This window comes from Balaenoptera acutorostrata, chromosome 19, assembly GCF_949987535.1.
Source record: "Balaenoptera acutorostrata chromosome 19, mBalAcu1.1, whole genome shotgun sequence".
Classification (NCBI taxonomy): Eukaryota; Metazoa; Chordata; class Mammalia; order Artiodactyla; family Balaenopteridae; genus Balaenoptera; species Balaenoptera acutorostrata.
In genome coordinates, this window is record NC_080082.1 from 36600515 (window position 1) to 36614418 (window position 13904).

At 37.7% G+C, this 13904-nt stretch overlaps 1 protein-coding gene across 4 annotated transcripts in view; it reads right to left on the bottom strand.

Moving 5' to 3' along the window:
• The window catches only part of PHKB (phosphorylase kinase regulatory subunit beta), a 194881-nt gene that overhangs the window by 19704 nt on the left and 161273 nt on the right, over nucleotides 1–13904 (bottom strand). For 2 of the 4 annotated variants that reach the window (XM_007167636.3, XM_007167635.2), the window contains 3 exons: nucleotides 12359–12416; nucleotides 11126–11216; nucleotides 7087–7289 (listed from right to left, as the gene is read on the bottom strand). In XM_007167636.3, coding sequence (XP_007167698.2) covers nucleotides 7087–7289; nucleotides 11126–11216; nucleotides 12359–12416 — 352 coding nt within the window. Of the gene's footprint in view, nucleotides 1–7086; nucleotides 7290–10103; nucleotides 10195–11125; nucleotides 11217–12358; nucleotides 12417–13904 lie in introns of all 4 variants that reach the window. The other 2 variants (XM_007167634.2, XM_057533263.1) reach the window with 2 other exon arrangements.

Here is a 13904-nt window from a genome sequence, read left to right on the forward strand (position 1 = left end):
AAATCAATAATGAGACAACAAATCAAATCATTATCACACTAGAATACCATTCCTGTGAGCAGGTTAATTTTGTTCACTGGAGTGCCTGATAGCAGTAATGTTGAAGAAATTGCATTGGCAGGATTAACCTTGGAAAAAAGAGAAAAGAAACATGGTGGTATTGGTTTAAAGCAATTGAGGCAGTGGGTGATGTAAATAAATAAAATTTAAAAATCCAAAAACCTCAGAGAGAGAGGTTAAAACAGAGAGATAGGGCTTCCCTGGTGGCGCAGTGGTTGAGAATCTGCCTGCTAATGCAGGGGACACAGGTTCGTGCCCTGGTCTGGGAAGATCCCACATGCCGCGGAGCAACTAGGCCCGTGAGCCACAACTACTGAGCCTGTGCTCCGCAACAAGAGAGGCCACGATAGTGAGAGGCCCGCACACCGCGATGAAGAGTGGCCCCCACTCGCCGCAACTAGAGAAAGCCCTCGCACAGAAACGAATACCCAACATAGCAATCAATCAATCAATAAAAAAATAAATAAATCTTTAAAAAAAAAAAACAGAGAGATACAAGCATACATAGTGCAGGAGAATTATGTGTAAGATGTACCATGACTAAGACAAATGTTCTTATTTTTTATGTCCATTCAGCCTAATGAATGTTAGCATTTCAGGAGGAATATGGTGTTAAAAGCTGGCTAAACTATCAATCTCTTTAATCATAATCAACATTTAAAAGATAGAAACAACAGTAAAAAGTCAGATATGAATGAGTTTGAAATGCTTTAATTAACCTATAAGGAAATAAAAAAAGAATGTTTTCTATAAATCCCTTCCCTTCTTTCTTTTAAAATCATGCTACAAACACAAACGGGTGACTTAGAAGAGCAAGAAATTCAACAATTTATAAGAAAGTTGACACTCAAGGACTCTATAAATGAATAATTTGTTCATCAATTTTAAGCAAGGTTTTAAGCAAAACCTTCCAGGGACTAAGTCAAGGTAAATTTTGTAAAGAAACATATAAATAGAGTATGTGTTTGCTGCTAGCAGTAAATGCAAGGAAGCTGCTCATTTAAGGAGCTGAGGTCTGAGTAAAATTTATTTAGAATAAAGTGCAATAAAAATATATTAAAAAGATACAAAAATATCTTTTTTCTTTTCAGAAGGGCACTATCACAAGCCCCACAGACAGGATAATTGCAATTCTCTGAGGTTGTTAGATATCCCTTGAGTAGAGACAGGGCTCCAAAACCTTTCTGTTAATATGGTGGAGGAGCACCGTGGGCAGGCACAGGAGAATTTTTTTTTTAAATTTTTATTTAATTAATTAATTTATTTGGCTGCGTTGGGTCTTTGTAGCTGCACGTGGGCTTTCTCTAGTAGCAGTGAGTGGGCGCTACTTTTCGTTGTGGTGCACAGGCTTCTCATTGCGGTGGCTTCGCTTGTGGAGCATGGGCTCTAGGCACGCAGGCTCAGTAGTCGTGGCTCGCAGGCTCTAGAGCACAGGCTCAGTAGTTGTGGTACACAGGCTCAGTTGCTCCGCAGCATGTGGGATCCTCCTGGACCAGGGCTCAAACCCGTGTCCCCTGCATTGGCAGGTGGATTCTTAACCACTGCACCACCAGGGAAGTCCCCACAGGAGAATTTTTGAGTGTCTGCCATGTGCTTCATGAGGTCCCACCAGATGATGGAGGGGGAAGACCATGTCAGATGGCAGCAGAGAATCCAAAAGGGATTTTGAGTTAAGGTTTCTTTATGAAATGCTTGGGATCATTCCACTGGGCCTTGAAGGAGAATCAACTATGGTGGAAAGGGATACCTCTAGGGTGAACATCTCTTGTGGGAGCAGAGGGTCTTTGCAAACCTAGGACTGGAAGACAAGGGTGAGTATGTGTGTGTTTGTTGGAGGGGGTGGGTGGGGCATGGGATCCTCCTCCTTGGGATTTGTGGTCTGCAAAAAGAAATCCCCAGAGGCACTTGCTCTCCAAATGCCACAAGATAGAGGACCTCAAATTACCAAATGTCACAGCAATACTGTTTAAGTTTTATCCTTTGCAAAAGACCTTCACATTCCTTACCCAGAACTGCCACAAACCAATGAAAAAGCCAAAGCAGGGACAGCCTCCCTACTTTATATGCATGAGAGCTGGAAGACGGATGGGAAGCATGAACTCTGGAGTCATTCATCCTAGGTTCAAATCATGGTTCTTACTTAGTCTTGTGACCAAGTGCAAGTTACTTAACTTCGCTGAATTTTCATAGTATCTTAATATATCTCTTGCAGTGTACAAGGGGCTAACCTAGAATCAGTTCCAAATCATCCCTATTTTCTTGGTCTCATGATGAATAAAGGGGGTAAAATCTTATTTTTTTTGTTTGTTAATTTGTAACTGTTCAGCCTCCTTGGTGTGTCTTGTACTGTACAATGCTAAATAGTACTGATCCTAGACTGGAGGACTGACAAACTAAAGACAAAAACCATCAGGAGGCAATGCACATGATAGCTGCTACATGAATACTTGAAAGTAAAATGGGTCACAGGTTGAAATCATGTAGAAGGGACCATAAAGGTCATAAGGTTTTAGAAACAAACAGTAAGGCCTGTTTCCCTTAAAAGAGAGCAACAGTACACATAAGTGAAAACATGCACAAAGTATTTAAGATTGAAGAGCAAGAACTTTGGAGTCAGGCAGTCCTGGGTATAAATCCCAGTTCTTTCACTTACTGATTTAAGTTATCTAAGCTCTCTGAACCTCAGGTTGTTTACTTTAAAATGGGGGTCCTAGTGACTACCTCAAAGTTGTATGGATTAAATCAGATAATATATATTAAGTATTTTTAGCATACTGTCTAGCATATAATAGGTGTGCAATAAATAACATGTGGTTATGGTGATGGAGGAGGAAAGGAGGATGAAACCGTTCACCAGAGTAAACTTTTGAGTGCAATAACAACATGTTACTCACATATGTATCCCCTTAGATCCTTACTGGGAATGCTGCTTAGAGAAGTACCATTATAAGGTAATTTGTACCACACTCTGATATGATTAACCACACCATTCCATTAATAAATGGGGAAAGTGCTACATCCTTCTATTCTCTATATGTATGACTAGATTTTCACATAAACAAGGCCCTGTTTAACTTTGTCATTTCCTGAGGGATATGACTTGTACAAACCAAGTGCATTTATCAAAATTAAAAGAGTCCTTTCTTTCTCTGAGTAGAGAGCCATGCTTTTGTTTTTCCTAAATTCCCTATCACTAGCTCAAGGCAAACTACCTGAATCTACTTATAACCTATATATTAAACAATCTGTCAAATTTTATTGAACATCTCCTGTGGGCTAGACCACAATACAGACAGGAAGAGAAGATTTGGTTTCTATCCTTGGCAGAAGTAAACTTCTTAAATAAATTACTTCTTATTTAAAAAAAAAAATAAAAATAGACTCCAGGACTTCCCTAGCGGCACAGTGGTTAAGAATCCGCCTGCCAATGCAGGGGACACGGGTTTGATGCCTGGTCTGGGAAGATCCCACATGCCGCAGAGCAACTAAGCCCACGCGCCACAAATACTGAGCCTGCACTCTAGAGCCCGCAAGCCAAACTACGGAAGCCCCTGAGCCTAGAGCCCATGCTCTGCAACAAAGAGAAGCCACTGCAATGAGAAGCCGCACACCACAACGAAGAGTAGCCCCCACTCGCCACAAGTAGAGAAAGCCCATGTGCAGCAATGAAGACCCAACATAGCCAAAAATAAATTTAAAAAATATAAATAAATTAAAAAAAATTAGACTCCTTCCCAACTGACAATGTCCCAGTGTTTAGAGCTGACCCTGTGAGTCTAGCATATGGGGGAAATACACGTAATAAGTTGGGCAGGGACACTGTTAATACCCACAATGGAAATATAATGCCTCGATTGATTCCAGGATGAGTTTCAGGACAGTGAATAAAGTTTCCTGGCAAATTTCTTCATTAGGAGGCTTTTTTCTATCATTAGATACTAAGTCAGATGCCCTGTCCTGACATTTTTATTTCAGGTGACAGTTTGAGGAAAAAAGAGTATTTTATTTCTCACGGAAGGCATTGAACATATAGAATAGCAGAAACAAAAACAGGAAGAAAACTATTTTTAGAATAAACTAAACATACTTCATTCCCATGCAGAGAAAGAAGCTTCAGGTCAGATGGATTCAAGGAACAAAATTACATTGGATTTTTGAGAGAACATACATTAGCCTAAAATGCTGAATAAGCAGTAAAGGAAAAACTACTTAGAGGCTGAAAAACACAGCATTGTAAAATCCTGGGGAACAGTTAACTTTTACTTTAAGCCTTTGCTTAAGTCACGGCAAGGATGACTATCACTTAAAGAGTCCCCTGAATAGAACATTTACTACAAAGAATGTGCTTTGGAAGAGTTATAACCTATACTTCTTAGTCAGCCTCAGAGACATGCCTGAATCTGTGACAACAGAGTACTTTTAATACCTGTATGGATACGAAGAATCACACCTCTTTTCATTTAGAGACAACTCACATGAAAGACCCATTTCTGCATCCTCATACATCGTCAAGAATTAGAGCTGAAAATTTTAGAGCTAAGAGACTGAAAAATCAGGATATGATTCAAAGTTCTTATAATTGATTTGGAATACATCCTAATATTGGAAAGGAACTATTTTAAGGGATAAAAATGAAGGTCAGGTTTTATGCAGAGTGAGTTCATTTCTCAATCAAAAGAAAGAGGAGATAAAGAATGGTGGGAAGCGCACCTGAAATATACTCTAACTAAAATCAGGTAAACACTTTAAAAACTAATAACCTCAACTAAAAAAAATTTAAATAAAACTGAAAAACATAACTTACAAAGTAGAACTCTCCCAGAGAAAATAATTGACACTGATTTTATGTATATTTTTCCACATACACATTATACATATATATATACAGTATTATTGTTCTTTTATAAAAAATAGAACAATATATTTGCAACCTTTTTTTTCACTTAATTTATCTTGGACATTTATAAATGCCAGTATATTGACTTTATCTTGTTACTTGTAATGGCTGCACAGCATTTTATTGTATGGCTCACTATTTCAAACAAGCATGAAATGAAGACTGCTGTTAAAGTATGTCTAAATTCCTAGAATGAGAATTGTTGAAACGAGAGGCATGCAGATACTTCCAATAAGCAACTAGTTTTTAATGTAATTTTTTGAAGGAAAAAATGGGTAATCATTTTACATAAAGTGCCTCATACTCACATGCAAAATTAAAACTAAGAAATGAAAGGGAAAATGAAATCAATCCAGCAATAGAAGAAAGGAAAAAGAAAAAAGAAACAACAAGAAAGCATGGTAACTAGAAAACAAGATATAATGGCAGAAATGACTTCAAAATATAAATGAAATGGCACAAATATCACATATATTTCTATTAAAAGATAATCTCAGACTGGATTAAAAATAAATATGGTATGAATGTTAAATATAAAAGACATATCTATACAAAATGAAAAAAGAACATTGAAGGTAAAGGAATGGAAGACAGTATACCAAGCTAATAAAAACAAAAAAAGAAAGCAGGCATGGCAGTAATATTAGACACAAAGAATTCATTTGTTATATTTCATGCATTGTAATGGGATCATGGTTATGCTTTTAAAAAGTCCTTATGTCTTATAGATACACACTGAAGTATTTACAGATTAAATGATAAGATGGATTTGCTTTAAATATAGACGGGAGTGTGGGTGAGGTAGGTAGTGGGGGGGTATGAGTGAAATAAGATTGGCCATATGATGATATTGTCGAAGCTGAGTAATAGTATGGGCTTTATTATACTATTTTCTATACTTTTGTAGATGTTTGAAATTAAAAATAATTTTTTAAAAATAATTCAATTACAAAATAAATGACACAAGGAAAGATACATTTTTAAAACATGGTAGCATGGACAAAAACAAAGCTTTAAAATATATAAAGCAAAACGGATAACAATGCAAGGAGAAATTGACAAATTCATAATCAGGAGAACATTTTACAATTTATCAGCAATTGAAAGTCAAGTAGGACAGAAATAGTAAAGATATTGATGATCTAATTATACAACTAGCAAGCTAAACACTTAATCACACTCACACACATTCACATGTATTTGCTCCTGACAGGCTACATAGTCTTTTCAAACACTTGAACATCCCCCAAACTGGCCACATATTAGGTTACTCTATATGCTCAAGTATTGTTTTTTGTTGACTTTTTTACAATTAGAACATATTCACATGATACCTGTATTCAATACAATCAAAAATATGTTTAAAAAAATGAAAAGAAGCATTTGTACTTTACTCGGTTGTGGCAGGCCTTTTTAACGTGTTATTTTGTTTCATCTCACACAAAACAATGATGCTGGTATGAAAGCAGGAGGGAGGTTCAGCCACTGGCCTCAGGCCACTGAGATGATGAGTGGCGGTCTGGACTTGCACTCAGTTCTGCTGGATGCCAGAGCCTGGTCACGTGCTTACTGCACTGCCTCACACAGTGCTTGACTAAGAAGATTCAAGATCACCAGAGCCTTACTTTCAACTTCTCCAAACAGAACACTTACGATTTTAATGACTAAAATTTAGATTTTGGTAGAAAATGGATACAGAAGAGTATTCTTAAAAGGACCAAATTTTTATTTGAGTGTGTCCTCCTGACACCTAGTTCTACTAAAAGAAACCCCACTCTTCTCTTAAGTCTTATCCACTTATTAGGATTTTTTACAAGTCTTGTGCATAATGGGGTTTTTGTTTGTTTGTTTTTTAACATGATACACCTGTTTAAACCCCTGGAGTTTGATTTTACCAAAGAACAGAGTTATTCCCCTACATCTCATGTTGGGAGTTAAATATGTTTAACAGGAGGGTTTTTTTCAGGCCACTAGTATTTATTTCTTCATACCACCAGATGTTGTCTCTATGACTTAGGGCAAGACGCACTTTCCTAAATACCCACCAGATGTGGGGCAGCACTTCACTCAGAGAGGCCAAGGACCACTTGAACAATTCTCTTTATGCAAATGCAAAGTACTTTACTCACCCAATTCGTATTTTCAGCATGCCACGGAATAACTCCGGGTTATTGGAGATGATCCAGCCAATATGAATGACCAGTTCTTGCTGAATGACCGCCTCCCTCTCATCATGGGTATTACACTTGTAATAGATGATGTTCTTAATCACTCTTGGAGACAAAGGATTAGAGATAACCTCTTCTTCATGCCCAAAGGCACCCAGAGTTACCTATAGGTGGCAGAATTTTATTGTAAAAATTTCCTAGCTACTAACAGATAAAAGAAAAAAATTCAAGGCTCAGGATGACGGGCAGGATGAAATTACTCTATGCAAGCTAGGGAATTAGGTAGAATAACTGTTCCTGCTATTTATTAAAATGGCTTTCAAAGCATGACTCCCACTGGAGTTCATGATGGTTCAGTGTGGTCTGAAATACAAGGGCAGGTGAGGGTCCTGGTTAGGAGAGTGGAGGTGAGTGGATAAAAGCAGGGAAGGAATATAAATAACTACTGAGATAAAATTATTCCGAATGACTTTAGTACTAGAAACTCCCCAGAGAAACCAGAATACACTGACTAGTTTTACTTTCCTGCACAGTCTATGTTTGAGAGTATATCCTTCACCTCTTTGACAGTTTCTCATGTGGAAGTGTTTGCTCTTTAACAACACTGTAATCTTTTCAAAGGCAGGTGCAAGGACATAGAGTTGTAGTGTAGCCCCACTTTTCCTGGCGTAGTTCTAAGCACCCAGTGAGTGCTGAAATACTTGTTGATGTATCTCTGGCCTGTGGAGGGGAATAAACAAGACTGCCCACAAGCCTGCGAAATGAGAAAGCACAGAGGGAAATGGCAATGAAAATTCAAAGCCAAAAGTGCTGTTGAGCCTGGGAAAGAGAAATAAATACTCTGCTCTCCCTTTCTCCTCTCGCCTTAGCATTCTGCCTCCCAGAAAAGCCTGCAGCCCCTCCTTCCTCCTCATTACCCCTCTCCCTCTCTCTTCCTTGTACAGTGCAAGATTATAAGATGCAGGAAAAAGAAGAGGACATCAAAGGGCCCTGTGTTTTCTGAGATGAGGGGAGAAAGCAGGACAGGGGTCTTCTGCCCCAACTTCGTGATGGAGTGAAAACTGAGAACTGCTAGTTTATTGTAACACAAGTGGTACCAACCAGTTAGTCCAAGTGCGATTACTTTTATTAAAATGTCAGCTAGTAAAGAAGAAAGCAAACAGAAGGCACATCATTGCCTCTGGAAGCAATGACTAAAGCACTATTTCATTCCAGGGAGCTTGAGGTGATCTGAAAGTGCTCTGTAGAAACAGTATTACTTCAGTTCTCAGGGTGGAATTTCATAAATAAGCAGGTTGCACACTTGGAATGCTCCAATCTCATTTCTTTTTTGTAAAAGTGTAAGATGCAGTCAATGAATGGACTTCATACACCTGAAGCAGAGCTGTCAGCCTCCCAGGTACCCAGCTTTGTAAGTGACTATTTCCCTGGGAGATGTACTGGTCTGGTGAGCAATGGTCCAGCCACAGCCTCAGGACAGGCTCCAAGGCCTCCAGGATTCTGCTCTGGTGAACAGAATCTCAGAAACACAGGCTGTAATCCCCCTCTAGATAGTGTATAGAATGGACATGACCAACCCTAACCTACCCCCTCCTCTCCAACTGTCAGGTGCCAGTGACCTCAGAGATCGCCAAAACCTTCTCATACATCGTAGAATTAACTATATTTTCAGATATACTACAGGGGCCTAAAATCCAAGGAAAAATAGCTTCCCAAAGCCTGTTTACTTTCTTCAAGGGGTGGCTCAGTCCAAGGCAACAATGCAGGACTCTGTGGTTGGATTTGAGGATTGCAGTGAGGAAAGGCACCCCACAAGTTACCTGTGTCTTGGTCTATTTAGCTGACGAATGAGGATGAAAATTCTACCTCTTAATAATTTGGAGAAAATAGAAAATGACGTATGTGAAAAGTGATTTAAATCTTTCTCAGGAGTTTTTTTTATTAGTATTAAATATTACAGAATAAAATATTCTTTCAACTTTTCAAACGCTAGATGTCAAGATGATGAAATAATTTCAGTTTTAATGAATTAAGAGCCCTGAGATATGAACAATGGGTTGATTCCATCAAAGAAGGTTAAAGTTTTTTGTATTATTACATCCCTAGGTTAACTATCAGGAAGACATGACAAAGCACACATACTCCCAAAGAAGAGATAGAAAGCAAACAGGTTTTCATTCCAATCCAATGATTATTCAGCCAGGTAATTAGAGCTTATAGAAAATAAAACAAAAAATGAGCAGCCATATTCCACTCCACACACCCACGTGCACGGGCTCAATTCAACCCACATTCACCAACCACGTGCCTCTCCAAGGCCATGTTGGGCACACTGGGACAGGTGCTGGACAAGACATGGAACATGACCTCCAGGGGTTCATGGCCTACCCTGGGGTGAGAGACACACATTCAAATAAACCGGGATCCAGGGCAGGTTGTGAGGAGTGTCACAGGCCTACTGTGAGGACCCAGAGAAAGGGACTGCTAACTGGAGATGGCTCTGTGCCGAGGAGCTGACAAGAGCTGGCCTTGGTGGGAGGGGAGGAGCAGAAGGAGAGGGGGCCCAGAGGGTTAAGGATCTGGGGAGTCAATGCATTTCTAAGGGGGAGAAGAACCTTAAGCGGAGTAGAGGGGAAAATGCGCCCTCCACTGCGCCTTGTCTTTGTCCTACCTATCCTAAGCCTGTCTGGAGTGCTTTAGCAGGTATCACACCATTTTCTTTGTCAGTATCTTCACTGATCTCAAGTTAACACAGAGGTTGAAAATTAAAGCCCTGAGGTGCAGCGCAAATACTCAGTATCTGTGCATCTTTAAGACTAGGTTTTGCTTGGGGAAGGAGCCTCTTGTAGAAATGCCAGAGCCGTTGTAAATGTGGTTATGAGAGACCTATGACACTGAGGCTTGCCGTATTTAAAAGCCAGGGTCCTGCCCAGAAACCTTTGTGGCTGTGACGAAGAGTCTGAAGGTCAGATACTTACCTGTTTGCCCTGCACTAAAACGTTAGTAATGGATGGGGCCAGGCTGTCCACTAGTTTACTTAAAAGACTTGCTGCATGGCGCACCACCGACCTGGGGGCAAAGGAGAGAGCAGGCCAGAGGTTGACACATCTGAACGATTAATGAGTGGGGCCCCTGAACGGGGAGACTGAAAAATATGCACAGTTAGGTCCTCGTGTAATAATATGGAGGAAACACTGACCCCAAGACACTGGACCTCACAGCTGAAATCTCCCAGATTGTAGGACCAACCAGAATTAGGGAGGGATAGCCTTATCCTCACCTCTGCCACCAGCATTATTTGTGCCATTAACAATTGAAAAAGAAAGAAAAGGGAGCCTAACTATCCCTTTGGCAGGGAGTGGCATAGGAGGAAGAATTGATTATTCTGATTTTGTATTACAAAATTCATTATTAAGACTGTCACTGGTACATGCCCTCTATTCCTATAACCGCTTTCAATCAAGTTTCTTTCGGTGCCTAGACAACCAAATCCCTGGATCAGGCGACTCACTTAGTACTCAATTTTAGGAAGTGATACAATGAAATATCAGCATTTTTTTTCTTGCCAGAATGCTGGGGGAAGGAATTCACACTGCTATTTTTACATTTCTGAAAAAGTCTTAGACTGTAAGGAGAACAGATTTTTAAGCACAGCACCTGCAATACATAAGACATTTTTGCCCCCTCAAGAGTAAAAATTCATGTGGGACTTTTAGATGGAGCAAATAAAATTAAAATGTAGGTTTAAAACTGTTTTCTTGTATTTCAGGATATCTATGGGAGCTGACCTATAAAAAACACTTACATTGCTTAATCTCAACATAGATGAACTAGTAGAAAATTAAGTCATATCTGATAAAGTTAGTGAAACAAACACTTCCTACTTTTAGAGAAGCTTTCACCCACACACTGTAAGACCAAAAGACATATTTAACCCTCAGGACGCAAATAAGCCCACACATTTCAAGCAGCTTGAGTTTCCACATTCCGTGCATGTTACCTGTTTCCCATGTACCAGAAAAGTAGTAATGTGTGGGGCTATAGAGGAAGAAAATTTCTGGGTAAATGCAGCCCCGTAGCGTACCGCCAACCTGGGTATGTCAGTGGAAAGCCATAAAAGGGAAAATACAGTAAATAAAACTTCCAGGAGTTTGTTCTTTTAAACATAACAGTCAGGACTCTAAATGGTTGCTAATGATTTATCTAAAATATAAGTATTAAAAATAAAGCAAATACAGGTTTGCTTAACCGAAGATAAGATTATAGACCACATTTGAAATTTACTGACTAAAAAGCAACATCTATTGGTTTTCATGCCTTACTGTGCTGAGAATTTACAGCGAAAATCTGAGACTTAACCACAGGATTATTACATAATTTCTTCTGGGTCAGAATGGTATATTTATTATAAATCATAGAGTTGAAATACTGCTAAGAGATTTGTTTTGTCTAATCCCCTTATTTTAGAGATTAGAAAACTGAGGCTCAGTGAGGTTAAGGGAGTTTCTTATGACACTGCTTGAAACTTTTTTTTTCAAAATTAGATAATAATGGGTTATTAAAAAATATATATATTTATATACTCTTAATTTCAAAATGTTAGATTTTGCTAGTAAAACTGTTACAATTGCTTCAAAAATGCAGATGGCATTCATTTAGACAAACCTACCCCATTGTGAAATTAAACAATCTTATCTCAACTTACCTAATTTTTCTTCAGTCTCTGGGAAGAGACTACCTCTGCAGAACGCATCAGTTACTTCTTATGAAGCAACTACAATCACTGGGATTCATTCAACCTAAGTCATGAGAGAACTATTTCCTAAGTATATTATTTTTTGCTTGTGATTAAATGAAACACTGGTCTCTTCATGACCTTCTATAACAGAACAAGCTTCCCAAATACAAATTAGAACCTAAAGCATCTTGCTGGGACAGAGGAGGTGCAGGGTAGGAAAGAGTCATTGGAACATCCTTCCAGTGCATCCTCTCCAGGTTCTATTCCTATGGGTGTCTTTACTCCCAGATATGTTTTTAATAACTTGGGAGAGCCATGATAAAATGCAATGTAGGCAGATCCTTAGAAAGTAGGCTGAGTCACAGTGCTGTAACCTTGGAGTTGAAAAGTAAAAATTAGGATGAATAACCACCTTTAAGACTAGTCCATTATCTTTAGGATACTGAATATGACAACATAAAAATAAAACATAATGACAAGGACGCTAATACGAACCAACATTTTTTGCTGCCAGCTCTTCTATAGACTCTCTCAATGTGATCAGAAACAGTACCTAGACATCAGATAATAGAGTCTTTGTTGAAAAATGCTTTTAATTAAATGCATAACATTTATTCTCCTTAAAAAAAAACACTCTTGAATTTTCATTTTGTTCCATTAGAGTTAATACATTCATCCATTAATGTTCTGAACTACCTGACATATTTAAATATGTAACCCAAATATATAGTGTGAATGTCTCCAGCCCTTCTGAGTATATGATTTGGATAAGTACTTTATTTCTTGAAATTCATTGTTTTCTTAATACACAATCTATGTTTTTAATAAATAAAAATAAGTTATTTTAATTTACTATAGAAAATAAAAAACAGAATATAGCAAATTGAACAAATACTATAGACTGACTATACATAATTCTTCATTGTTCAAAAAAACTTTATGGTGATTCTGTTATGTGCATGATCATATATCAGTGCTCAAAAAAATACCACTGGGTTTCATTCTTTGGGAGCAATTTACATGTGGTCTGGCCTCATGACTGGTTTGTCAGTAAATTAACCATGTGACAGGACAGAGCACAAAAAAGGGTAAACAAGGGTAAAGAACAAGACCTTTATCATTTTACCCTGAACTTATTTTTATAGCTTTATAACAAATTGGATAAAATTATATTCAGATTCTGTAGATGCTTATGATTTTCAATATATAAGGTTTTGCAGATTTAAAACATTTAAAGTCTTTTAAATATCTAAGTAACAGATGAATATTACTCCCAAGTTTATAAAAATGGTTTAAAAAATAATTCTCTCAAGATTTTCATTATAAACTATTTTATATAAATTTTGTTTCATTTCAAAGCACTACTAAAATAACCATTCTGAATTCTAGGTTCCTAATGAAATGTCTGCTTTCTAATTATCCTATTGTTTTAAAGTATAAATTTTGATAAATGTCCTCAGTATAACTAGGATCCTGTTTACACTTTTGAGTTTCAAGATTAATTAGAAACATGAAGGATTCTGTTTGAAATTTGCTTAAGAGTTCTTCTGCCTTAATAATATTAAGTTAAAAAATTAAGACTATTCAATTCACTGTATAATACTCAAGACAGTTATCTCTTAGCTACAATAATGCAAAAACTAAGTAGACCTTATTTGAATAAACAATTATGTTTAGTTCACTACCAGAACTATAAATCTTATTAATTACATTGCTGTTTAGAATATCAACTCAATTTCTAACTCTAACCAAACAATATGCATCTCTGGACAGAGAACTTTCAGATGAGCTAAAAACTTTGAGTAGCTAGACATTAAATACTTGAAATGTATCCTACATTATTCTGTATTATAAAATGCTGGAAGTAGACCATGATGTAGAATTCAAAGATTCCTTAGAGTAGTGACTCAACATACGAGTGTAGATTTCAGGGATAATTGGGTTTCATCCTTAATGCAGAGTGGACATGAACACGATTAGAATGATTTATTTTTGTAAAGTCTTGAGAGTATAATTCTATTAAATGCCATGTTCCATTTCA